This window comes from Aspergillus multicolor (assembly GCF_047715735.1).
Source record: "Aspergillus multicolor strain CBS 133.54 unplaced genomic scaffold BDW74scaffold_3, whole genome shotgun sequence".
In the NCBI taxonomy this organism is placed as follows: domain Eukaryota; kingdom Fungi; phylum Ascomycota; class Eurotiomycetes; order Eurotiales; family Aspergillaceae; genus Aspergillus; species Aspergillus multicolor.
The window spans coordinates 630,767-652,957 of record NW_027395954.1 but is presented as its reverse complement, the minus strand read 5'-3'; the positions used below and the strand labels follow the sequence as shown (position 1 = coordinate 652,957).

The 22,191-nt window shown below is 52.0% G+C and overlaps 14 protein-coding genes across 14 annotated transcripts; 4 read left to right on the top strand and 10 right to left on the bottom strand.

Annotated features, from left to right (window-relative positions):
- Positions 1–180: 180 nt before the first annotated feature.
- BDW74DRAFT_75352 (general substrate transporter) lies at positions 181–1,207 on the bottom strand. The gene is made up of 3 exons (XM_073733629.1): positions 997–1,207; positions 472–936; positions 181–414 (listed from the first exon to the last, which is right to left on the bottom strand). Exons 1-3 carry the CDS (start codon positions 1,038–1,040, stop codon positions 279–281), a joined length of 645 nt encoding a protein of 214 aa, XP_073587682.1. The 5' UTR covers positions 1,041–1,207; the 3' UTR covers positions 181–278.
- BDW74DRAFT_174182 (general substrate transporter) lies at positions 1,110–1,998 on the bottom strand (the record flags this gene model as incomplete). The annotated part of the gene is made up of 7 exons (XM_073727973.1): positions 1,110–1,258; positions 1,306–1,342; positions 1,401–1,455; positions 1,504–1,556; positions 1,600–1,629; positions 1,680–1,852; positions 1,917–1,998. The coding sequence occupies 7 exons, from the start codon at positions 1,996–1,998 to the stop codon at positions 1,110–1,112; spliced, it is 579 nt and encodes a 192-aa protein (XP_073587681.1).
- Positions 1,999–2,579: 581 nt separating this feature from the next.
- On the top strand, positions 2,580–4,081 carry BDW74DRAFT_165644 (epoxide hydrolase family protein; the record flags this gene model as incomplete). The annotated part of the gene is made up of 6 exons (XM_073726449.1): positions 2,580–2,603; positions 2,662–2,960; positions 3,012–3,222; positions 3,296–3,499; positions 3,566–3,856; positions 3,908–4,081. 6 exons carry the CDS (start codon positions 2,580–2,582, stop codon positions 4,079–4,081), a joined length of 1,203 nt encoding a protein of 400 aa, XP_073587680.1.
- BDW74DRAFT_75443 (fungal specific transcription factor domain-containing protein) lies at positions 3,732–6,153 on the bottom strand. Its single transcript, XM_073733630.1, has 5 exons — positions 5,515–6,153; positions 5,343–5,466; positions 4,934–5,290; positions 4,706–4,880; positions 3,732–4,652 (listed from the first exon to the last, which is right to left on the bottom strand). The coding sequence occupies exons 1-5, from the start codon at positions 6,044–6,046 to the stop codon at positions 4,173–4,175; spliced, it is 1,668 nt and encodes a 555-aa protein (XP_073587679.1). The 5' UTR covers positions 6,047–6,153; the 3' UTR covers positions 3,732–4,172.
- Positions 6,154–6,666: 513 nt separating this feature from the next.
- BDW74DRAFT_145605 (uncharacterized protein) lies at positions 6,667–7,224 on the bottom strand (the record flags this gene model as incomplete). The annotated part of the gene is made up of 1 exon (XM_073723216.1): positions 6,667–7,224. A coding segment is annotated over one exon (558 nt), but the record flags the coding sequence as incomplete, so codon positions are not given.
- Positions 7,225–8,887: 1,663 nt separating this feature from the next.
- BDW74DRAFT_174179 (NADP-dependent oxidoreductase domain-containing protein) lies at positions 8,888–9,543 on the bottom strand (the record flags this gene model as incomplete). Its single annotated transcript, XM_073727972.1, has 4 exons — positions 8,888–9,010; positions 9,057–9,171; positions 9,225–9,307; positions 9,376–9,543. 4 exons carry the CDS (start codon positions 9,541–9,543, stop codon positions 8,888–8,890), a joined length of 489 nt encoding a protein of 162 aa, XP_073587677.1.
- A 364-nt stretch (positions 9,544–9,907) lies between these two features.
- Positions 9,908–10,789, top strand: BDW74DRAFT_174178 (SDR family NAD(P)-dependent oxidoreductase; the record flags this gene model as incomplete). The annotated part of the gene is made up of 1 exon (XM_073727971.1): positions 9,908–10,789. The coding sequence occupies one exon, from the start codon at positions 9,908–9,910 to the stop codon at positions 10,787–10,789; it is 882 nt and encodes a 293-aa protein (XP_073587676.1).
- Positions 10,790–10,820: 31 nt separating this feature from the next.
- On the bottom strand, positions 10,821–11,695 carry BDW74DRAFT_165643 (SDR family NAD(P)-dependent oxidoreductase; the record flags this gene model as incomplete). The annotated part of the gene is made up of 2 exons (XM_073726448.1): positions 10,821–11,283; positions 11,349–11,695. The coding sequence occupies 2 exons, from the start codon at positions 11,693–11,695 to the stop codon at positions 10,821–10,823; spliced, it is 810 nt and encodes a 269-aa protein (XP_073587675.1).
- Positions 11,696–12,061: 366 nt separating this feature from the next.
- BDW74DRAFT_187403 (uncharacterized protein) lies at positions 12,062–13,082 on the top strand (the record flags this gene model as incomplete). The annotated part of the gene is made up of 3 exons (XM_073731480.1): positions 12,062–12,125; positions 12,185–12,612; positions 12,685–13,082. 3 exons carry the CDS (start codon positions 12,062–12,064, stop codon positions 12,991–12,993), a joined length of 801 nt encoding a protein of 266 aa, XP_073587674.1. The 3' UTR covers positions 12,994–13,082.
- An 89-nt stretch (positions 13,083–13,171) lies between these two features.
- Positions 13,172–15,351, bottom strand: BDW74DRAFT_187399 (cytochrome P450; the record flags this gene model as incomplete). The annotated part of the gene is made up of 3 exons (XM_073731479.1): positions 14,724–15,351; positions 14,396–14,683; positions 13,172–14,338 (listed from the first exon to the last, which is right to left on the bottom strand). The coding sequence occupies exons 1-3, from the start codon at positions 14,898–14,900 to the stop codon at positions 13,172–13,174; spliced, it is 1,632 nt and encodes a 543-aa protein (XP_073587673.1). The 5' UTR covers positions 14,901–15,351.
- Positions 15,027–17,118, bottom strand: BDW74DRAFT_75199 (argininosuccinate synthase). The gene is made up of 7 exons (XM_073733628.1): positions 16,996–17,118; positions 16,894–16,935; positions 16,814–16,834; positions 16,683–16,754; positions 16,500–16,624; positions 15,873–16,441; positions 15,027–15,822 (listed from the first exon to the last, which is right to left on the bottom strand). Exons 1-7 carry the CDS (start codon positions 17,051–17,053, stop codon positions 15,459–15,461), a joined length of 1,251 nt encoding a protein of 416 aa, XP_073587672.1. The 5' UTR covers positions 17,054–17,118; the 3' UTR covers positions 15,027–15,458.
- Positions 17,119–17,645: 527 nt separating this feature from the next.
- BDW74DRAFT_145587 (NADH:flavin oxidoreductase/NADH oxidase) lies at positions 17,646–19,192 on the top strand. The gene is made up of 2 exons (XM_073723215.1): positions 17,646–17,918; positions 18,013–19,192. Exons 1-2 carry the CDS (start codon positions 17,739–17,741, stop codon positions 19,096–19,098), a joined length of 1,266 nt encoding a protein of 421 aa, XP_073587671.1. The 5' UTR covers positions 17,646–17,738; the 3' UTR covers positions 19,099–19,192.
- On the bottom strand, positions 19,137–19,419 carry BDW74DRAFT_75176 (uncharacterized protein). The gene has a single exon (XM_073733627.1). It carries the CDS (start codon positions 19,330–19,332, stop codon positions 19,174–19,176), a length of 159 nt encoding a protein of 52 aa, XP_073587670.1. The 5' UTR covers positions 19,333–19,419; the 3' UTR covers positions 19,137–19,173.
- Positions 19,349–20,980, bottom strand: BDW74DRAFT_174172 (putative salicylate hydroxylase; the record flags this gene model as incomplete). The annotated part of the gene is made up of 7 exons (XM_073727970.1): positions 19,349–19,392; positions 19,448–19,779; positions 19,829–20,567; positions 20,619–20,676; positions 20,730–20,806; positions 20,862–20,875; positions 20,934–20,980. The coding sequence occupies 7 exons, from the start codon at positions 20,978–20,980 to the stop codon at positions 19,349–19,351; spliced, it is 1,311 nt and encodes a 436-aa protein (XP_073587669.1).
- Positions 20,981–22,191: the final 1,211 nt, after the last annotated feature.

Below are 22,191 nucleotides of genomic sequence, written 5' to 3'. Positions count from 1 at the left end.
AGGAAGCTGCCGGGTGGAAAACGCACTGCTTGGCGCCCCGTGGGGAACTGCCGGAAGTGGGGTCAGAGCTCTGTCCTAACATCCAAGAAGTTAAGAACAAGGCTATAGAGACAGACGTATTGCATTCTGTAGAAACTAAGATATGTTTCAGCCTTACAGGCCCTACCCCTTGCACTCAATATGACTGGCAGCATTCCCCTTCGCCTCCGGATCCCCAGTTCTCTCCGAGTCTATACCAGAACGCGATAACTCCAGCATACGACCGCGGTGCATTTTGTCTAGGACACTCTTGCCATGCCCTCACAGTCAAAAAGTGAGTCGAGGGCCTCAAGACTAAGGCCGGCAGTCTCAGAAAAGAACAGATAAATGACGGGGATAATAGCTGCATTGAGAACGGTAAAGATGATGTATGTCCTAAATGCGATGTACTGTGAGCAGATAACTACCGTTGGACATATGTGACGAGCATACCTCCATCCAATGTTCGCCGTGCACACCGGCGTAATCATCACGACCAGGAATGTGAATATCCAATTACTCATGACCGAAATCAAAACAGCGCGATTTCGCGTCCTGAGGTTGGATATCTCGGCCGGGTAGAGGAACGGCATTGCCAGGAACCCCTGGGCATAGAAGGTATTGAAGACAAAGAAGCAGACAACTGCAAGAATCTCCATTACAAAGGCACTAGAGCCTTCTGGATTCTCTGTTACGTACCAGATGGTGCCACTCAGAATGATCATTGAGCACATTTGCCCAGTAGCGCTCAGGAGAAGCAACTTTCGCCGCCCTAGCTTCTCTATCGTCCATATCGGTATCATGGCGGCAAGGAGATACTCGAGTCCATTAAAGCCCCCGATAAGGAGAGACAAGCGGTGGCTCAATCCGACCGAGTTCTCGAGAACGTAGGAGATGTAGTAGGTAAGGAGATTGATGCTGTTATCATAATAAAAATCAGTATATGATGTACCGGGAAAAATGAACTCCAGTACTTACCCACTAAGCTGCTGGAACGCCATTATGCCAAAACAGAGGGCCATGTGTCACCAGTTCTGGAGTTTTCCGCCTCGGAAGAGTTCTGCGTAGGAGAAGTCTCCGTCTGCAGCGATTTAAATCTCTCTCATCTGGACAGTACTAGTGTACACTTCGTTCGCGCTGTCTTCTTGCTCGGACTGCCGTGGCGTAATCCATCGCAGTACTTCCTTGGCTTCCTCGTTTCGCCCTTGGGAGACCAGCCATTGTGGAGACTCAAGGAAAACTGCTCGGATGATTAGTGCTGAGACACACAAGGGAACAAGTACTCACTGGTGATAAGAGCCATCATGACAATGCCAAAAACCATCTGAAAGGCTATAGAGTCGCGCATGAGCGGTTGTCAGATAGAAAGCAACGAGCCTTACCATCGGAAATCGGAATTGTATATCATTCTGGTAGTTCGCACAGCCATAATCGACCCTGTATTTGATCAGCAGTCGCGGACACAACAGAGGAACAGTAACCGACAAGTACGCGATCACAACGCCCCAGACGACGAGCCACCCATTGAAAGCTGCGACCTGGCCATGTTCCCTCTAATCCCGCCATTTCCGACGCCCGTACTGGGATTGTCGAGAAATTAGCACCGTTTCCCTGGGAAAAGGTTAGATTGCCTCCAGCTATATTGGCAGGTTACCACCTACTAGACCGGTCACAATCCGACCCGCTATCAATTGCCCCATGTTGCCAGACGCAGCTTGCAATGCAGCCCCCACAAGCATCACTGCCACCCCCCCCAAGCAGAATCTTCGTCCTAGCCTTTCACCGAACACGAAGATGAACACCGCGCCGAAAAAACATCCAATCTCGTAGATGGCTGTTGCATGTCCAATTTAGTAGCTGCTCTGCTACTATACTCGGAGTTGGGACAACTGACAAACCATCAGACCCAAAGTTGCAGCCGTTGAGGTTCTTGTATGTAATCGTGAAAGGAGTGCCCTCCGTCCCGATGAGCCCTGCCATCACACCTTGGTCGTAGCCTAGTAGCTTTTGAGAGATGATCCAGTCAACTTCTTATGTAATGGGTTGAGGAATTAAGAGGATCGGTCAAGCTCGTACAAGCATCCCAAACCCCGCCGCGATAGTAACAGCATTGATTATCGACCGACCTTGCCTAAAAAGGCTGTGACGCTTAGGGCTGGAGAGTCTCATGGTTGAGGGGTGATAGGAGGGCGTTCCGTGCTTTGCGGATTAGTATCGTTCGAACATCTGATCATATATAGCCAGAGAGGTAGGCGCATTGTCCATTTTATATCTCTTCGCTGAACGAGTAGCTCGGTATCAGAACTCCCAGAAGAAGAGGCAACCCCGGATTGTGCCAAGGTCCCTCCACATCAGACATGAGGGCTCGAGGCCCTGGGTATTCGATGTATACCATATTGGGAAACTTTAAGCGCATTGAGGTGTGCGATTAGGTGCCCTGTTCAAATAGATAGAGGAGCTCGGTACCAGGACCCATGCGGAAAAGTTGACCCACTTGAGAGTTGTTATATACTCTGGACCTTGCAACGATCGAAGGATCAGAGATTGAGAACAAGAAGAAGATGGCCGACGTGTTTCCATTCGAGGTTTAAAACTCCTGTCAACCTTCCGCCATTTATATCTAACCTTTTGCGTACCCTATAGGTTCGTCTGTCGGATGCACTGCTAGAGGAAGTCAAAATCAAGCTACAGCATGCCCGACTTGATGATGGAATGGCAAGTGTCGGGTGGAATGATCTTGAAATTGGTCACGAGAAGCTCAAAAACTTAGTCGAGTACTGGCGTGATGAGTATGACTGGCGGAAATTCGAGGTCCATCTGAACACATTCCACCATTTTAAAACCACAATACCAGTTCGTGGCTTCGAAGACATTGATTTGCACTTCCTTCACCATCGATCATCTCGGCCAGATGCTGTTCCGCTTATATTTGTCCATGGCTGGTATGTGCAGTCCCGGCATTGCCCAGTGCTCGACTCCGCTGATTTAAACAGGCCTGGGTCTGTTCTAGAATCCCTAAAGCTCATCCCACTCTTAACCGAGCCCGATGACGTGACAAAGCAGACTTTTCATGTTGTTGCCCCATCGATTCCGGGATATGGGTTTAGCTCATACTCAAAAAAGAAGGGATTCGGCCTTGAGCAACACGCAGAATGTTTCGCTAACTTGATGGAAAAGTTAGGGTATGAGGAGTATGTTTGCCAGGTAAGCAAGGATTATCTCCGGGCCTCGAGTCAGTTTGTATGTTTAGGAAACTGGTTAATTGGACCCTGATTAGGGTGGTGACTGGGGATCGTCTATCGTCCGCTATATGGCGCTCAATCACCCCAAAGCTGTGCGTGGAATCCACATCAACATGTTTTTGGCATTGCCGCCGGATGAGAAATGTTCACCCGAAAAGTACGCTCGCTATCGGCGGAACGACTATAGCGAGCAGGAACTGCGGAATCTTGATCGAACCCACTGGTTTGCAACAGAGGAGGTGAGCAATCCATACGAACAGGATGCGAAGACGATCGAATGTACCATATTGACCTGATGGCGCCAGAGAGGTTACCAACGCATTCAAGAAAACAAACCCGTGACACTTGGGTATGCCTTTTCCGACTCTCCAGTCGCCCTGCTGGCTTGGTTCGTAGGCAAGTTAAAAGCATGGACAGATGATTATCCATGGACGCCTGATGAAGTGATTCACTGGGTCTTAATCCACTATCAAGGAAGCCCAAGTGCTGCGATGCAGATTTATAAAGAGGCGGAAGCGGTTTTGAACGAGAATCCCACTAGTATGCTTGGCCGCTACATTTTCCAACCTGTGGGCGGTTCGCTGTTTCCGAAGGAGGTATGCCTCGTGGTTTCCTTCTTTAGTAAGATATAACTAACGATCGAGCAGCTTTGGCTATACCCGCGTGAGTGGATGGAGGAAACGTGTAATATCCAGTTCTGGAGACAGCACCACAGCGGCGGGCATTTCATCGCTTGGGAGAGACCTGGGACATTGGCCGGGGATGTGGCCGAGTTCTTTGCGACTGTAGGCTTTAAATCCGGAGCTGATGATGGGAAGTAACCGCTTAGTGCTTTTCTTTCTTTCTTTCTTTCTTTCTTTTTTTTTTTCTGTCTTCATTTTCGGTCGTACTGTCTTAGATGATAAGAGATGTTCATAAGGAGGGCGCTGTAATTGTAGCGGCAATGTCATCACCCACGCTCCAACACTGTGTTTGTTCAATCTCGCAATTTTCACTAGAGAGTAAATCGGCATAATCCCCATCGAACAAGAGTTCGTTATGCAGAGGAAGTTCGAACCAGTCGAAAAGGTCCATCGTAAGATCCATATTCATATTGTCAGGGACAAAAGTCGCTAGGCCAGGTCCAACTGCTGGAAGATTGGACGAGGAACCGTACTGGGAACCAGATGATTTGTTGGCTCCTAATACGCCGCAGTGTTGCACGGAATCAAGAAATTCTATAGCGGGAGCACTGCACCTCGTCATTGGGGCCATTTGATGCAATGTCTGGTGATTTAGACCGTGGAGATGTCTCGACCGTTGTGCCAAAGCCGTATCGGTTGAATTGGCGTTGTAAAGGTGGATCAAAGATGCCACGACCAGGCTTTGCACTGTGAAAGGGGATAGGCGGTGCTGTGTTGAGTTCAGCAATCAGCGCTAATAAACGTGGATAGTACTAAGCTTACCACTGGATAGAAATTTCTATAAGCGTTGATTATCTGACCTATACGAATGGCGGAAAAGGTCGCCGACTGGATATGCACCATTTGGGCGTTCTGGGAGTCTTGCAAGGCTTTCATGGATGGTACCTCATTGATGAATGGGTGATGAAGCATGATTTTCAAGGTATGATACTGTAGGCTAGAGTTTCTCAGCTGTTTGATCATCCAGGCCGCGGGGTGGGCTTCACATACTTGAGCTGATAAACATGAGGAGGAAGTGGGGTTGTGCTTGTTGCCGGCAGCCTCAGAGGACTGGGCAAGTTGTTATAGAAGACAGACATGGTGACGTGGGTCTTTGTTGCTTTTTCTTCCTTGGCTTGTAAGGTTGAGTGACCTGTCAGTTCATATATTTCGCTAATTACTGGAGATACCATGCGAATCAAGTCGCAGGCATATTGCATGTTGGACATGCAATGAGAGGTTAGAGCCAATGAGCTATCAGAGGTCGGCCACGGCCGGTACTCTATGCTGGGATTAATCGGGACTGAAAATGGGTGTTTATCACATTCACGGATAGGGCCCGGCTGGCCGAGAATTTGGGTAATGTGCCTGGAATTGTCAATCAATAGGAACCTGAGAGTGACCTGCAAGAGATGCATACTTCTCAAGCATCCAGATACCTAGCCACATGAGCGTTCGAGCTTCTTTAAGATCATTGGAGTCGGAGCTATGGTCGGAGCTCTCCAAATGAAGACCGAGCAACATAGCATGTCGACAAGCGATACCTATATGCAATGAGAAATGTTTCGACCGAGCGCTTATGCTGAAATTACCAATGTACTGAGAGGCCGAAGCTAGGTTGCCAACTGTTAAGTCTCTGAGAGAAACAAGAGCTGCTGCCAATGCAAGCGAAAGAGAAGGCCGCTCTATTTGACCAAGGACCAACCTCTTCACATGCTGCGCAAGCGAGTCGGCCGACGTCTTCCAGGATGAAGAATGGTCTTCGTCACAATATTGGGCACTCAAAGACAGCATTGCAGATAGAACTGCAGTCGAGAAGTAGCCGTTGGCTCCGTATCCAGCCAAATCCTTTTCAAAGAGGGGTTGATGGACCAGAAAAGGCCAGGTATTTTGCCAATTCCAAAATTCTTCCAAGAGTTGAGCTTGTGTTGACGGTTGAAATAAGAGCAGTGAATCGCTAGGTATGGGAGGTTCATTGATATTCTGCGAATTGGTATAGTCGTCAGACAAGCCAGAATAACCGTACGCCCCAGTTAAGCGTGGATTCCGCAGCAGTTCTGGGGTATCTTGGGCGAGTATTCGTGAACGAGGTGATCCTTCCAGCGGGAGACCAGGGTTAAACATTGGTATAGGACCATCTTCTATAGCGTGCCCCGATTGGGCCAGTCGAGCTTCCAGAAGAGCTATTCGCGAGTGTAGCGCATGGATATAACACTTCGTGGGTGGCCTGTTTGGAATGGAATTAGAGCTCGACCACCGCCACTTGAGTATTTTGTCGCTTACTTTCGCTTCTCAAGATGATGCGAGTACTCGCAGTGGCGTCCATCTCTCTGGCATGTCATGCATACAGGCTTCTGGCCATCACACTAGGTAATGTATCTTAGCACGCGGGAGGCATCAACGCGGTTGCTGGCAGCACCCACTCGACGTTTCCTTTGCCTACAAGATGTACAGGCAAGAGATACACGCTGCCTTCTGTCGGTAGATGACATGACTCTGAAACCATCTTTGAGTCTTGTGCATTGCAGGTCCAGGCTGCTGGGTGGTTGTGTGATGCTTTTTGGTTCCTTCCCAGTGGGCCCTGCTTAGGTAATCAACGCGTCTATGTAACTACTCTAGTCTGCCTCCCTTGAGGCCAAGCTCTCTAGGACAGGATCCTCTACTCTCGAATGTCAGGACTCGCGGAAGGCTGAACTGTGTTATGCTCACTACCTAGTCTATTGGCATCCATTTTTCAAACCTCACTACCAGTTAGCTCGTCGGGCGTTCCACTCCCTGTCAATCCGTGTCAGAGATCTCTGCGCGGTGGGTACACAGTCGAGCGCCTTGATCGATACTCTTCCAGTTCGGCTAAGCATGAATTTGACCGACCCAGCAAGATCCTCTGCAACCAACGGCTCATAGCCATAAAAGAACTCGTCCATGGCTTCCTTGTCGTACTTGACCCGCTGCAGATGGAAGTGGCTAACGACGCAACCTGGCCGCAGTGCTAGAACCCGGATATCGGACCCAGCTGTCTCGCTCCGCAGGGCATTCGTGAAGCCCTCAAGGCACGCCTTGTTCGCATGGTAAACGGCCTCGCCATTGAAAGGCGGACACTCGAGCCCCGTCACTGATGATACGTTAATGATCGTGCCTCGCTTCTTCGGCCACATACTCCGATTCAGTACGGAGTGAGTCGTGTACATGACGCCCGCGATGTTCGTGCCGTTCATTTGGTCAACCAGCTCAATTGGCAACTCCCAGAATCGAGATGGCGCACCGAGTGCCAGACCAGCCTTTCGTGTGTCAAAAAAACCAAACTCTCTCGGGACATGGTTCGTACTTACGTTGTTAACCAGAACCTCGATCTCGCCTAGCTCAGATACAACGCTCTTCACTGTTTGATCGATCTGGCTGTGATTCTGGATATCAATCGGGTATATGTGCGCTCGAACAGAAGGATATCTCGCCCCAATCTTCGCTTTGACGGATTCCAACTTGTCCTGCAAAAGTCAGTGATGTTCATCGGCTCCAGGTCCAGGAATCTTACTTTACTCCTCGCGAGGAGCGCAACATTCATTCCCATATCTGCCAAGGCAAGCGCAATGGCCTCTCCAATGCCCATTGAGGCACCGGTCTGTACGGAACAGGGTCAATTCACCTAGCACCTTCGACAGGAAGTGCCAAACATACAACAAGTGCAGTGCGTCCTTTCAATTCCGATTCCATTGTGGCGATGTTTAGCCTAAGGGACTACTTGATGTCAAAAACTATTGCTTGAGGTAACAAGTGGCGCTTATATGGCTTCCAAAGATTGTGTCGTCATAAGGTTGCGCAGATTCCAGGACCTGAACATCCTGATTGAGGGTCTGGGCGAACACGGCGGGTGATGCCTTTCCGCAGTGGGGACGGCTAATGCCCTTCCACGACGGGGACTCAGCATTGAATTTTTAAGAAACCTTTAATATGATTTGTGCTTCGTGGCCTGATAAGATTTCCTGCGCTTAATCCCGCCTAAAACTGCTGTTGAATCTCAGTTCCAAGGTTTTGAAGGGCTTGGATCATCCATTCAAGCTCAACCGCGGCTCGATGAAACAGGAGAAGTATCAGCCAGGTGCTGGAGGCGACCGAAACTAATATTCTGTGACTTTCCTGGACAGTTTCAATGATGATGAGATTTGTTGAGCTTTTTCACATTTGTGGCGCTTGACTCCGGTATACACCGGAGTAGAGGTCCACGGTGACGACGGTCGCCTTCTCCTTTTACCGCGATCTTCTGCTAAGAAGTGGGTTGGGAGAAGAGCAACAATGCATACACGTCGCTCATAAGCTCTGTGACCACTCCTTTATTCTTCTACTACTCTAACTTTGAATATTTCATCTGGAGTCTAAGTCTCCAGGTGTCCATACCGCCATCATGCCAGGTTCGAGACCAGATTGATGGAACGATAAGATCAGCTTAAGCGAACAAACGACTGGCCTTCCAGGAAGATAAGTTCCAGGGTCGTTGAAGTGCAAGACCATATCCAGCTGTGCAATCTGCTCCAGCTCCTGTACTTCAATATCGAATCCGGTTACGTCTAGATTCTCCAGCATTCGCTCCTCCTTTAAGCTCTTCGGGATCACACACAGTCCACGCTGGGTCGCCCAACGCAAAAGGATCTGACCGGTTGTTCTACCGTATTTTGCAGCAAGCTTCTTGATCAACTCCACTTCGAACAAGGGTGTTGTCTGAGCTGCCCTGGTCGGGAAGCTCTCGGGGAGTTCCAAAAAGGACTGCGGGCCAAAAGAATTATATCCAGTTACCAACATACCCTGGTCTTTGCAGAAATCCAGGAGGGTCTGCTGGACGAGGTACGGGTGGTGTTCTAAGACACGTCGGTCAGTCTCGCCTATAAGCCTGGATGGGGATGGGCCATACCGATCTAGCGCATGCATGGCTTTATCTTCGCGTAGGTGAAGATGTCGAAGATGTCCTGCGAATTAAGTTCGAGACGCCGATGTTTTTGACGGGGCCATTCGCATGGATTCTTCCAGGGCCTCCCATGTTTCCCTGATTGGTGTCATCTCCAGCTTGGCTTCTTTTTCGCCATCGTAGTACCATCCCTGAGCAGTCAGCTGCTGATGCCCATTAAGGACAAGATATTCATACTCTAGTGCACTCGGAGTTATACTGCAGCGCAATCGGGAAGTGAATCAGGTACAGGTCGATGTACCCAAGACCCCAGTCCTCAACTTGCTGGGCCGCAACCTTGAACGCACGCTGTCTTCAAGGAGTCAGCTTATGCAGCTCCTCTTTCTTATGCGGTTGTAACCGTACTTCGCATGGCAAACATTCCACAGTTTCGTCGTGACAAATAGCTCTTCGCGCTTGACGCGCCCTTTGACAATGGTTTGGTCCTTCTATAATGACTTGGCGGATATCCTACGGTAATCGATCACAAGATCAACACTACGATGACAACTCATACGATGATCCGTAAATGTACGATTACGGTAACGACCAACAACACCATCAGTAGTACGAAAAACCCAACAAGCATCAAGCCTACGACATTGAAAATGCCTACGGCCCATGGCGCAATCAACATGGGCATATATCGTTTGGCGAAGATGTGTAGTTGGATAATGAGGATCATGGGTGTGGTGATATTTTATACCCGGTCTATTTACTAACCTCCTTTCCATGGCTTACAAAGAACCTTCTTGTAAGACCCTTCTCGCGGCTTCCTTCCCAGTCATGACTGCGTCCTTCTAGAACTGGCCATGTGCATCCACCATGACGATAGAGGAGGCGGCGGGTAATGCCCATCCGCAATCTGGCTGCGGCTATTGCCATTCCGCACGCCTGCTAATTAGACATATGTTCATCATAGCCACCCATTCTGACAGTGACGTACCGCTGTCCCGGCTCTAGAAGTCCTGAAGGAGGGAAAGCCCCGTTCGTTACTTCAACCACTCGAGAAAAATACTCACAAAGACGAAACACCCGCCACTACGACCATGACCCCAACCACCCTCCCCATATTCCGCAAAGGCGCTACGGCCCTCATCACAGGCGCCGCCTCAGGGATCGGCCTCGCAACCGCGCAGCGATGCCACTCGCACGGGATGAACCTGGTGCTCCTCGATCGCAACGCAACGGCCCTTTCGCAAGCCACTTGGCACTTCACACCCCAAGACTCAGCGAAGATAACAACGCACGTCATCGACGTCTCCTCAATGGCAGAATGGCAGCACCTAGCGCCCAAGGTCCGATCCTCGTATCCCGAGGGCATCGACTTCCTCATGCTCAACGCGGGAGCCGGATTCACACCACAAGACGGAAAGACGTGCTGGGAGGACCCAGAGTACTTCGAGAAGACATTCGCCGTGAATACGCTGGGCTACACAAATGGTCTCGCAGCGCTCTTGGATAGTATCGTGGCGGATAAGACGGTCCAGAGGGCGATTGTCCTCACCGGGTCGAAGCAGGGCATCACCAACCCGCCGGGGAACCCGGCGTACAATGCTTCCAAGGCGGCTGTGCGGACTATTGCCGAGCACTTGTCTTTCGATCTCGCGAGGACGGCGCCGAACGTCAGCGTGCATCTGTTGATACCTGGGTGGACGTATACGGGCTTTCATATGGGGGCATTTCAGGAGAAGCCTGGGGGCGCGTGGGTGTCGGAGCAGGTTGTTGACTTTATGGTGGAGAAGATGGTGGAGGAACAGTTCTATATCCTCTGTCCGGATAATGAGGTTACCGAGGAGTTGGATCGGAAGCGTATTCTCTGGGCGACGGGGGATCTCATTGAGGGTCGGCCGCCCTTGACACGGTGGCGAGAGGATTGGAAGCGGAAGGCGAAGGCTGGGGTCGAGAGCATGTCGCTTTGGATGGGTTAGTATATGAGTGATATTTGGAGACTAATAAATACTATTGCAAATTACAAAACATGCCCCCATCTGCCAGCAATCCGCTCCCATTAACAAACCGGCTCATGTCCTCGCTCGCCAGAAACACCGCCGGCCCAGCCATATCCTCCGGCTCGCCAACCCGTCCCAACGGAATCCTCGCCTCGAGATACACCTTCTTCGTTGGATTCTTCATATCATGGTCCGCCAGCTGCGTGTTAATCGTCCCCGGTAACAGCGCATTACACCGGATCTTGTGCTTCCCCAGCGAGATCGCCATGGACTGCATCATCGACAGAACGGCGGCCTTTGTGGGCGTGTAGTGTGTTTGCAGGCCGCCGCCGACAAGGGCGCTCACGGAGGAGATGGCGACGATGGAGCCGCCATGACCCTGCTTGACCATCTGGCGGGCGGCGGACTGGCACGAGTAGAAGGTGCCTTTTACGTTGACGTCGAGGGAATGACTAAGGAGGGCGGGTTCGATTCTAGACCGGAGTCAGTACCTGATTCTGCTTTGCCTCAATAGTTCAGTGGATGAAGTGGTGCGTACTCCAGAAGCTCAGCCTGCCTGAATACGCCTGCATTTGCGACAAAAGCATCTAGCTTTCCCCAGCGCTTTACAGCTTCATCGATCAAGATTGTTGGAGTCTGAGGGTCCGTCACATCGCCCGCGATCTCCAGGACTTCTCCTGCACCTGCGCCCTTCTTGTGTAGTGATTTGACCTCTTCCAGGAGGCTGTGGCGGAGATGCTCGTCTTTCGGAAGACCCAGATGGTTTATCGCAACATTGCAGCCCTGCCGGATGTACTCGAGGGCAATTGCACGCCCAATCCCGGTTGTGCCTCCGGTGATGGCGGCGGTCTTGCCGCGGAGGATGTTCCAGGCTGGGAGGGCCATGGTGTGAGTAGAGTCAAGTGGTTAGTGGGATGAGGTGGAAGACTGACGAGCGGCAGCAAGCTAGCTATTCTTTTGAAGCAGGCATGTCATGCATACTCCACCTGAGCTGCAGTGAGGGTTGGGGTAAACCCGTCTCCATGCCCCCGTCTCTATGCCCCCGTCTCGAGGGAACCCCACCACCCCTCTCCATCCGATTGTCTGTGCTCGTTTCGCGGGCAGTCTATGTGTACGAGCAGGTAGAGTGGCATTGTATTATTCGTCATATAAGCAGTCTACGATCTTCTCCAGTGAATTACTTATAAGTAACTGATCCTCCTGCAATCCCTCTGCCAACTTCAACAAAGTATCACCCCAGACACCCCCACCATGGCTTCCTCCACACCAGAAACCTCCCAGACCCAACTCACCCTCGCCGGCAAAGTAATTGCCAGTAAGTTCGAGACCACCTCTACCTCGTCCTCCAAGCCCCTCTAACCCCCCATCCTCCAGTAACCGGCGCAAACCGCGGCATCGGCCTCGGCGTCGCCGAATCCTGCCTCGTTAACGGCGCCTCGCACGTCTACAGCATCGACATCAGCACCCCCGAAGAAAACTCCGACTACACTGCGCTCTCCTCGCGCTTCCCCGGAAAACTACACGCCATCACCGCAAACGTCACGCAAGAAGAAACAATCATCGCCGCCATCGACGCCATAATCGCCGAGGCAGGCGCCCTGCACGGCATGGTCGTGAACGCAGGACGTACACACCACAAGGCCGCGCTGGAGTTCACGAAGGAGGACCTTGATAAACTGTGGAGCGTCAATCTGTACGGCGCGTTCTTTACGGCTCGAGCGGCGGCGAAGGCGTTTATTAGACAGGGTGTTAAGGGCGCTATTGTCTTTACGGCGAGTATGGCTAGTTATCGGCCGAATAAGGTACGCTTGTCTCCTATCCATCCTTACTATTATACGCATAGATTGGGGGAGACTGATGAATTGCTGGCGTAGCGCGTCCCCTCCGCCCCCTACGGCGCCTCAAAAGCCGGCGTGCGCAACATGACACACACGCTCGCGATGGAATGGGCGCAGTACGGGATCCGCGTGAACAGCGTGTCGCCGGGCCTGGTGCAGACGGCCATGACGTACTGGGTGCCGCAGCAGCCGGACTGGGAGCAGCAGCTGAAGTACTACGGTGGGATTCCGCGCCTCGCGCAGGTGCAGGAGCTGGGTGGGGCGTATGTGTACCTGCTTAGTGATGCGGCGAGTTATACAACGAGTATTGATATTCCGGTTAATGGGGTTATTGGGATTTGTTAGTGGGGGTTGGGGAGGGTACCTGGTTTCCGATTATGGCCACCGCTATCTATAATTTGTTCGAAATGATATATAGATGGAATATACCAGTCGGATTATCCAGCCATATCCTTCCATTGGTATTTGGACGTCGAGAAGGTAGAAGGTAACAAGGCATGTGCTATAAAGAACACGCAATGCACTACCACCCCTCCAACGGCGTAAACCTCGCAACAACACCATCCATAGGCGACACCGTCACACTGCGTTTAACAACAAGCTCCTTTTCCGGATCCGCCAGCTCCATCCTAAACCTGCCCACCATGGCAGCAACAAGACAAGCCAGCTCTGCCTTCGCAAAGCCCTGCCCGATACAACTCCGCGGGCCGTGCAGAAAGGTCATGAGCGCGTAGTTACTGCTCGCTCCACCCGTATTAGCCCGTCCAGGGCCCAGCCACCGCTCTGGGTTGAATATGTGTGCATCTGCCCCCCAGAGATCTGGATCGTGGTTGATGACTTCGGGGGAAATTGTTAATGATGTTCCCTTTGGGATGAGTGTGCCGCAGAGGGTGGTGTCTTGTGCTGTGGTGCGGAATGTTATTGGGACAGAGGGGTGGAAGCGGAGGACTTCGTTGCAGAAGGCGTGCAGGTAGGGGAGGGAGTCTAGGGTTGCGGCTGTGATGGGTTCCGGGTTCTCCACAGAGATAGGGGGTAGGTTCAAGCGAATTTCCTCGCGGAGCCGCGTCTGGACCTCTGGATGTTTGCAGAGAGCATAAACGGACCACTGTAGCGCAGTAGAAGTCGTCTCATGCCCAGCTGCAAGGAAAGTCATCATCTGGTCGACGAGCTCGAGATCGGTGAAGTTGCCGCTGTTCACAGCCACCGAGAGGATATCCTTCGAGTGTACACTGTCCGACTTGCCCGGCTTGTGCTTGAGGCGCTCTCGCTTCTCGTTGATGAGTTGCTGTGCGACTCGTCGAACGTAATCAGCCCCTTCAGCTATGTCCTTGTTGCGTTTTAAGGGCAGCGCCCGTAGGAGGTTTGTATTGCCTATAACGAATGTAGCGGCGAATAGGAGCTTCAGCCAGAGCGGTGGCTCCTCGAGGATGCGGTGGTATTGCGCCGCAAGCTCGTTGTTTGGATCTGCGAGGGACCCAAAATCACGATCCATGCCCGCGAGCCCGATGATATCCAGAGTAGCTCGGCTCGCCCAACCTCTCACCGTAACGGTGATATCGTCGGCGCTTTTGCGACTCTTCAGGTCTTTCTCGATGCATTTCACCATCTCCACGCTTTTAGCCCAGAAGGTCGCATGGAGATCCTTGATGTGGCGGTACGAGAACGCTGGCATGAGGTTCTTTCGATGCCTCTATAAAGGACTTAGCTAAAACTGACAAAACTCAAACCATAGCACAGCAGTACCAACCTTGTGCTCGTTCCCTTCTACAAGAAGTATCCCATGGTCGCCAGCAACCCGGGCTAGGGAATCCCGCATAAACTCGGGCTTTGGGAACTCGTACGCCTTCTGGACAAGAAGCTCGCTTAACGCTTTCGGTGTCGTTATGAGCACTCTCTCCATATTCCCGACGACATAATACCGCAGGAGCCCGTTGTTCGGCACCGACCTGGACCATGCGAGTAGGTTTTCAAACGGCGTTTGGACAACGAACGTATCGGTATTGCCCTTGGTCCATGATCGGTTCTTTTTTATTAGCTGCGCTCTAAGTATCGGTATCGAAGAAGAAGAATCTCACAGGAGGCGTTGGGATGTGTCTGATTGGAGTCAGATATTCCGGGTATAGGAATGAGGCGTGGAGGATTCTGAGGGTAGTGAGGGCGATAAAGAGAACGAAAAGTGTGGAGAAGCTGGATGTTAAGAAAGAGAACCCCGCGACGGCAACGAAGAATATCCCCCACGGTACTTGGGCCATCTTGGGTTGAGTCTAGATTCTCGAGGGCGATTCCGGATGACAAAATCCTATAAAAAAAAGACTGCCTAAGAAGAAAATAAGGAGACCATGCCGCAAGGCTGGCGACCATGGCTATATTATATTTAGAAATTATGTCGAGCCAAAATGTATGATGCACTTGATGCCCTGGACCTGACAAAGATTCTGCTGGACCGGACAATGCGCCTAGTGGCCAGGCAGAAGGCTTTCAGCCCCGGCCACAGTAGCGTGACCATGGTCAAATCATCGGGCGTCAATTGTGTTTGTCCTGCCGTCGGGAGGATTTCCATCCGAGTACGAGCCCGCCGTTTCGATAGTTCGTGCTGATATTCGTCCTAATCCGCTCAGAAGCTTGGTGTAAGTGAGAATGGGTGGGGTGCACTGAAGAGTAGCCTCGAAGCGGCTGTTGTATCCATATCACTTTTCTATTCCATTACAGAGATATTCTAAACTTGCCATACAGAAACCCAAAAATCGCAGACCTTCCCCGAAGGCGCTTTTCATAATCACAATCGTAATTCGTACCAGCGATATCACATCTTACAACTTCTCGCCAGCGGCCTGCTTCATCTGTCCGTACTTCTTCAGACGGATGGCAGACACGCCGATAAATCCGGTGGTCTCGGTGGGGGCGAAGTCACCGATCTCGTCCATGCTGGACTCGGACATATCGTACAGCTTCTCGGTCTCGGAGGATCGGCCGAGGATGATCATGTTGCCCTTGTAGGCGCGGCAGCGGACCTTGCCGTTGACCGACTTCTGGGAGGCAGGGATGGCTTGCTCAAGGAACTCACGCTCCGGAGAGAAGTAGAGACCGTTGTAGAGGAGCTTGGAGTAGTTGACGGTGACGAACTGGTCACGCAGAGCACGGACTTCGCGGTCGAGCACAAGACCCTCAAGGTCACTAGGAGCAGTTAGCAGACTGTTTGCCAACATACGCAGAATTTCGCATACATGTGGGCGGAGCGCAGGCAGGTGAGACCAGGAGTCTCGTAGCAACCGCGAGACTTGATACCGATGAAACGGTTCTCGACAATGTCGATACGGCCGATACCGTTGCGGCGGGCAATGGCGTTGGCGGTCAAGAAGAGGTCAACGGCGTCAGTGGCGGTCTTCTGCTCGCCGTTCTCGGTGTACTCGAGCTTAACGGGCAGACCCTTCTCGAAGTGGACGGTGAAGTCCTCGGGCTTGTCGGGGGCGGTGAGGGGGTCGACGGTGAGCTTCCACATGTCGGAGGGAGGGGTGATATCGGGGTCCTCCAGAATACCGGCCTCGTAGGAGCAGTGGGCCAGGTTCTCGTCCATACTCCAGGGCTTGGACTTGGTGGAGGTGACAGGGATGCCCTTCTCGGCAGCGTAGGCGAGGAGATCGTTACGGCCGGCGAAGCGCTCGTAGAAGACGGGGTCACGCCAAGGAGCGATGACCTTGATGTCGGGCTGGAGCGCGTAGAAGGCGAGCTCGAAACGGACCTGGTCATTACCCTTGCCGGTGCAGCCGTGGGAAACGGCAAAACATCCTTCCCGCTGTTTACCAGTTAGTGAGGTTATGTTCCAAAAAGTCCTGACCAAAAGGATTGCTAACCTTGGCGACGTCGATCTGGGCACGAGCAATAACGGGGCGGGCCAGAGAAGTACCGAGGAGGTAGACATTCTCGTAGATGGCGTTGCAAGCAATGGCGGGGAAGCAAAGCTCCTCAACAAACTCGCCTATTTACTACCGTCAACTCAAACACTTTATAGATCCAGCAATTTATCGAATACGTACGGCGAAGGTCAACAACCTCGGCCTTGACGGCACCGAGCTTCAGGGCTTTCTCCTTGATGGCGGCGAAGTCCTCTAGAGGGCGGGGTGTCAGAGCGCAAGTAGCGGTGGACAATTCGGGGCAATCGCTTTACCTTCCTGACCAACATCGGCAGCTAGAAGCTGTTAGCATTGAAGCAGATAAACGTAAAATACCAATTGACTAGATACTCACTAAAAGCAACAACTTCGTAGCCCTCATCGATGAGCCACTTCACTGTGTATTCTGGATTAGCTGGAGCACGCGGGGAGAATTGACGGAAGTGGAGGAGCTAACAGATGATGCTGGTGTCGAGACCGCCGCTGAAGGCGACACAGATCTTTCCTTTGCCCATGTTGTTTGGTGTGGTTATGATGACAATGGGGAGAATTGAGGAATGGAAGGAGAATTGAAGAAGGAGGGGAAGTTATGAAGGACGGACTGAGTCACACTACACCCCAAAGAAAAATTATTGGGACGCGGAGTGGAGGCCCTGAGGTCTCCGACGCCGGCCTCGCTATCGATCTTGGCACAGATAAGCGTCGATCACAGCTAGACTAACGACTATGCCAATTCCATTCCAACACTTGACTGCGTGATGCTCTGGCTGAATCTTTGGTTGCTGATCAATATCATAGCTTTGTGTCTTAGCATGGTGAATATTGCGGGCAGTTCTAGGATCCAGCGTTCTGCCCGTGTCAGACACAATGAGGTCACACAATGCGCCTGGCGCCTGCCCGCGTACTCTCCCGATCGTCGCAATCGCGAACTTGAAACCATCTCTGTTGCTTCACTGACTACAGTCGACAAGATATCAAAGCGCCACTGATGGATAAATTCAGGTTTACCCGGATATCCAGATGCGCCCGATGCAGCCGGCTTCCGGTCGTTGGTGCGTTCGACCAAGGCTAGGAGATTAACGTCATTGATTTCTAAGCGGCGTCCAAGGTCGTTGTCGCATTTAACCTCCCCATACCCTCACTGTGGGTTATCAGAGCAATCGACTACAGGATAATCTAGCTCAGACTCATTTGTTAGCCATGGCATCGAAACAAGTTCAAGACATTGAAGTCAAGCCGGCTCCCGGCATTTCCTACTTCACCCCCGCGCAAGAGACCCCCGCCGGACTGGCAGCCGATCCGCAGTCTGATGGAGCGCCAATTCCAAAGCTGTTCACGCCTCTTAAAGTGAGAGGTCTCACCTTGCACAATCGCATCGGAGTTCGTACCCTCTCAATACCCCCCTGCTCGCTGTTTCCATCCGTGATTATTCCGAGAATTTGTACGGGTCATTAACAGTTGGGCGCAATTGCAGCTGTCACCGCTATGCCAGTATTCCGCGGACGATGGTCATATGACTGCCTGGCATATGGCTCACCTGGGAGGAATTGCTCAGCGTGGACCGGGCTTTCTCATGATAGAGGCCACCGCGGTCGAACCCGAAGGCCGCATCACACCGCAGGATCTCGGTCTCTGGAAAGACTCGCAGGTCAAGCCAATGAAGGATGTTATTGAGTTTGCCCACAGTCAGAATCAAATCATTGGCGTTCAAATAGCCCACGCAGGCCGAAAAGCTAGCACTGTCCCACCTTGGCTGTCTTCCGGCGACATTGCGACTGAGAAGGTGGGCGGCTGGCCGGATCGCGTCAAAGGTCCATCCGATACTCCGTTCACGTCACGATTCCCTGTTCCCAAGGCCATGACCAAGGACGATATTGAGGGATTGAAGACCGCGTGGGTGGCTGCAGTCAAGCGGGCTGTTGAAGCCGGCGCCGATTTCGTCGAGATCCACAATGCACATGGTTATCTCCTCATGTCTTTCTTATCGCCTGCTGTTAACAAGAGGACCGACGAATATGGCGGTAGCTTCGAAAACCGTATCCGTCTCAGCCTGGAAATCGCCAAGCTGACTAGAGAGGCTGTTCCTGACCACCTGCCGGTCTTCTTGCGGGTTTCGGGCACCGACTGGCTGGAGGAGTCGCACCCTGATGAACCCAGCTGGCGCCTAGAGGATACTGTCAAGCTTGCCCAGGTTCTGGCGGATAGCGGTTACATCGATGTCTTGGACGTTAGCAGCGGTGGCACTCATTCGGATCAGCATATCCATGCCAAACCTGGCTTCCAGGCTCCCTTTGCCGCCGCCGTGAAGAAAGCCGTGGGCGACAAATTGCTCGTGGGCACTGTTGGAATGATCGACAGCGCTCGCCTAGCAAATTCATTGCTCGAGGAAGAGGGGCTGGACCTTACGTTGATCGGTCGTGGCTTCCAGAAGAACCCGGGACTGGTTTGGACATTTGCTGAAGAGTTGGGTGTCGAGATCGGAATGGCCAACCAGATCCGATGGGGATTCGCTTCTCGCGGTGGTGGCCCGTATCTGAGAAAGAGGTCAGGAAAGATGTAGAGTCATACAGTCGACATAGACATCAGGGAGCACCCCAGTAAAGAGAAGTCGGATAGAGAGCTCGTAGATTTGCAATCATAAACATGTCATTTCGTCTCTTTTGCTGTATATCAACGTTGAGGTAACATACAAAATTCTATCCCTGGCATATAAATAGCCATCCCGTCCGAATACCAACGCCATGCAAAGTACTAGTGGTTGAAACAAAGTATATACAACTGAAAACCCCATCATCACCGATATTAAGAGCTCACAGGTGGTGTTGAACTGTTGAGAAGGTGCGTTTGTGGAAGCCTAGCGAATGATTGATTAGCGCCTGTTTGTCTCACACGAGGGACGGAAAACTCACCCTCCCACGTTTCCAGCGCTGCCTTCTCCGCATCCCATCCCCACAGGAACTCTTGCGTCTGTCTATCGGACCATTTATCCGGATTTGAGCCTCCCGTCAAGGAAGCGCGGAATTGTTCGTCCCGTGCCTCTTGCTCTGGGCCATCTGGGAAATGCAGGGTGATGCGGTTTGTTGAGCCGGACTGCTGGACGGTCTCTGCGCGCTCTTTGCGGGACTTTTCATACGCCTGAAGAGCAAGAGGAATCTCGGTCCTCGATGTGATGTCGGATAACAACACACCTAACGCTGCGGCATCCTCCACGGCTTGAGCGGCACCCTGGGCGACGTACGGCCTGAGATGCGTAAGTTGAGATCTGAAGAATACGGAGGACGGACACTTACAGCATAGGATGGCAGGCGTCCCCAATCATCGCTACTGACCCCTTGATCCATGTCTTCAATGGTGCGTGCAGGCAAAGTTTCCACTCCAGCACTTCTTCATCCGGAACCATATCAATCAGCTTCGTAACTACCGGATCCCATCCGTCATAGTCGTCGATCATCCTCTGCTTTGAGCCCCTTGTGGTCCAAGACTCCTCAATCCCATGTCGATCAGGGTGCACAAGAACAATGTTGAAAAGTTCATGGTTTCGAACGGGGTAGGCAATTAGATGGCGCTCAGGGCCGAGCCATCGCGTGGCCTCTGGGACTTCTACCAGCTTCTTCAGTACAGGATCGCTCTCCATCTCGGCCTTCGTGAGCATGATCCGGTATGCTGCATCCCCTGTCGGAATGGCCTTGGAAGCGCCCTCGCCCAGCAGCTGATCACGAATCAACGACTTGATCCCGTCAGCTGCAACGATGACATCAGCCCTGACAACGATGCCATTGACCAGGGTCACTGATGTAGAATCGAAATCGACGGTTGCTACATGCGAGTTCACGCGCAGCTCCACATTCGGCAGTTCCAGCGCCTTTTCGATCAGTGCGTTGTGGAGATCTGCGCGATGGATAACCACTTGTTGTCCATATGTCTTGTTCACCGGCATGGTCCCAAGAAGGCTCCCATCTTTCCATCGTCGTACGTGGATATGCTCCAATGCAACATCGTTGGCATGTATCAATGGTGACACGCCCCAGCCTAGGTCTCGTCAGAGCGGTTCACATGCGCTATCCTCACGCCATAACTCACGGTCAAACAGCCTCAACATATTTGGAGAAACCTGAATACCGGCGCCAACTTCCATAAGCTATACCGTCTGTCAGTACTTGCATAACCGCGCAATGAATATACTTTACGTACCTTCGGAGCCGACTCCAGGATAGTGATATTATGTCCTCGCAGGCCCAATGTTAGGGCTGCCGCCATACCACCAATCCCTAAAACGGAAATCATCAGTTCCAGCCCAATCTGCAAGTTGGCACTCGAATTCACAAAACGTACCGGCACTGCATTCTTCCGATTAGTCTAAGACACGCCCGGTTTAGCAGGATTCAGTGGACTTACCCAACAATGACAACCTCTAAAGGCGTCTTAGCCTGCGGTATCTGCATGACGACGGATCGGCCCTTGTGGCTAACTGCTACTGTTCCTCAAATCAAATGGGTTCTGGCCGGGAAAATGCAAAATCGAGCAAAAACAGTTGGTCAAATATGACAACCGGTGAGTTTGAGGCTGCAAGACCTACAATGGCTATTGCTCGCTCCTGGACTGTACGCGGGGGATATAAAGGACTAATAAAACCGCAAGATCGACCTCCAGAGCTCGGGGAGAGAAAGCTTGATAATTTTATATCCGGGCTCCCACTGTCCTCCGTGTCCGGTAATTGCGGCAACGACCAACCATCTACGGTCCCCACTTAGCACAGGAACAAAAGCTGACACTTAATTTCTGTACAAACGGTTTTTACAAATGCATTGATTGGCCCGCTGTCAATGCAAGAAGTCACGCTACTGCAGCTTGCTGCGAACAGCGATAACGCTGTTATTATTTTACCACTTTATGGTGGCGAAGCCATACTCCGGAAAACTCTTGCAAGCTCTGGCCGCCAGGATTTCCGTTTCAATTCTCCTACGCTTTCTCTGGGTCAACCGGGTGGCCGAAGTCGCCTCTCGGGACAGACTCGGCACCCTTCGAATCAAGGGCGGAAGCCAGGGGGTTTGTGGAGGTAGCCCGCTCGGCTTTTTTGACCGCTGGGAATTGCCGAGCACAACGTTCGTGCCCCCAGACGCGAAGCCCGGGGTTCCCGGCTTCCACTGCCCACTAAGGATCCGCCCCATTATTGATGCTACCCAGGGTATCCTTACTTCGAGCGTGACTTGCATTGTCGTCTGGAAACTGGGATTTAGTAGGCTCCTGCGGCAAATCATGGGTACGCACTGCCGAACAGGAAGCGAGTCACTGCTGCTATTCTGGTCATGGATATCGCATGGTATCTGATCATTCGAGATCATCCGATGACAAGAGCTATGTTTGCTGCCCGCTGCACTTTGGGGGGAGCCCGTCGTTGACCAGAACAATTGCGAGCATCCTCGCCATGCATTACAGATAGAGTCGCCGGAGAGTATCCCACCTTCAGCATGACCAATTCGCTAGGAGTAACCTGGCTCTACGCCGCAGTCTTCCCTGCTTACTATTGGAGTATGTCAAGTCTCTCACGAGGTGTTGACTGACAAGATAATCTTCTCCGCATCGCACATTCTCAGCATCCCCACTCATACGCAGTCCATCCACCCAGCTTTGAGCTTTTCCTCCCCGAAGCAGA

Excerpts from the sequence above, each read along its gene's own strand:
- BDW74DRAFT_75443 (XM_073733630.1), bottom strand. The coding sequence starts at position 6,046 with ATGTTTAACCCTGGTCTCCCGCTGGAAGGATCACCTCGTTCACGAATA. Across the intron at positions 5,467-5,514 it reads TTCGGCCTCTCAGTACATTG|GTATCGCTTGTCGACATGCT; the intron begins GTAATTTCAGCA and ends CATTGCATATAG. Across the intron at positions 5,291-5,342 it reads GGTATCTGGATGCTTGAGAA|GCACATTACCCAAATTCTCG; the intron begins GTATGCATCTCT and ends TGACAATTCCAG.
- BDW74DRAFT_75176 (XM_073733627.1), bottom strand. The coding sequence starts at position 19,332 with ATGATGGGGTTTTCAGTTGTATATACTTTGTTTCAACCACTAGTACTT.
- BDW74DRAFT_75352 (XM_073733629.1), bottom strand. The coding sequence starts at position 1,040 with ATGGCCCTCTGTTTTGGCATAATGGCGTTCCAGCAGCTTAGTGG. Across the intron at positions 937-996 it reads GCGTTCCAGCAGCTTAGTGG|CATCAATCTCCTTACCTACT; the intron begins GTAAGTACTGGA and ends TTATGATAACAG. Across the intron at positions 415-471 it reads ACGGCGAACATTGGATGGAG|GACATACATCATCTTTACCG; the intron begins GTATGCTCGTCA and ends CATCGCATTTAG.
- BDW74DRAFT_75199 (XM_073733628.1), bottom strand. The coding sequence starts at position 17,053 with ATGGGCAAAGGAAAGATCTGTGTCGCCTTCAGCGGCGGTCTCGACACC. Across the intron at positions 16,936-16,995 it reads TCTCGACACCAGCATCATCT|TGAAGTGGCTCATCGATGAG; the intron begins GTTAGCTCCTCC and ends CAGAATACACAG. Across the intron at positions 16,442-16,499 it reads CCCAGATCGACGTCGCCAAG|CGGGAAGGATGTTTTGCCGT; the intron begins GTTAGCAATCCT and ends ACTGGTAAACAG.
- BDW74DRAFT_145587 (XM_073723215.1), top strand. The coding sequence starts at position 17,739 with ATGGCATCGAAACAAGTTCAAGACATTGAAGTCAAGCCGGCTCCCGGC. Across the intron at positions 17,919-18,012 it reads CCTTGCACAATCGCATCGGA|CTGTCACCGCTATGCCAGTA; the intron begins GTTCGTACCCTC and ends GCGCAATTGCAG.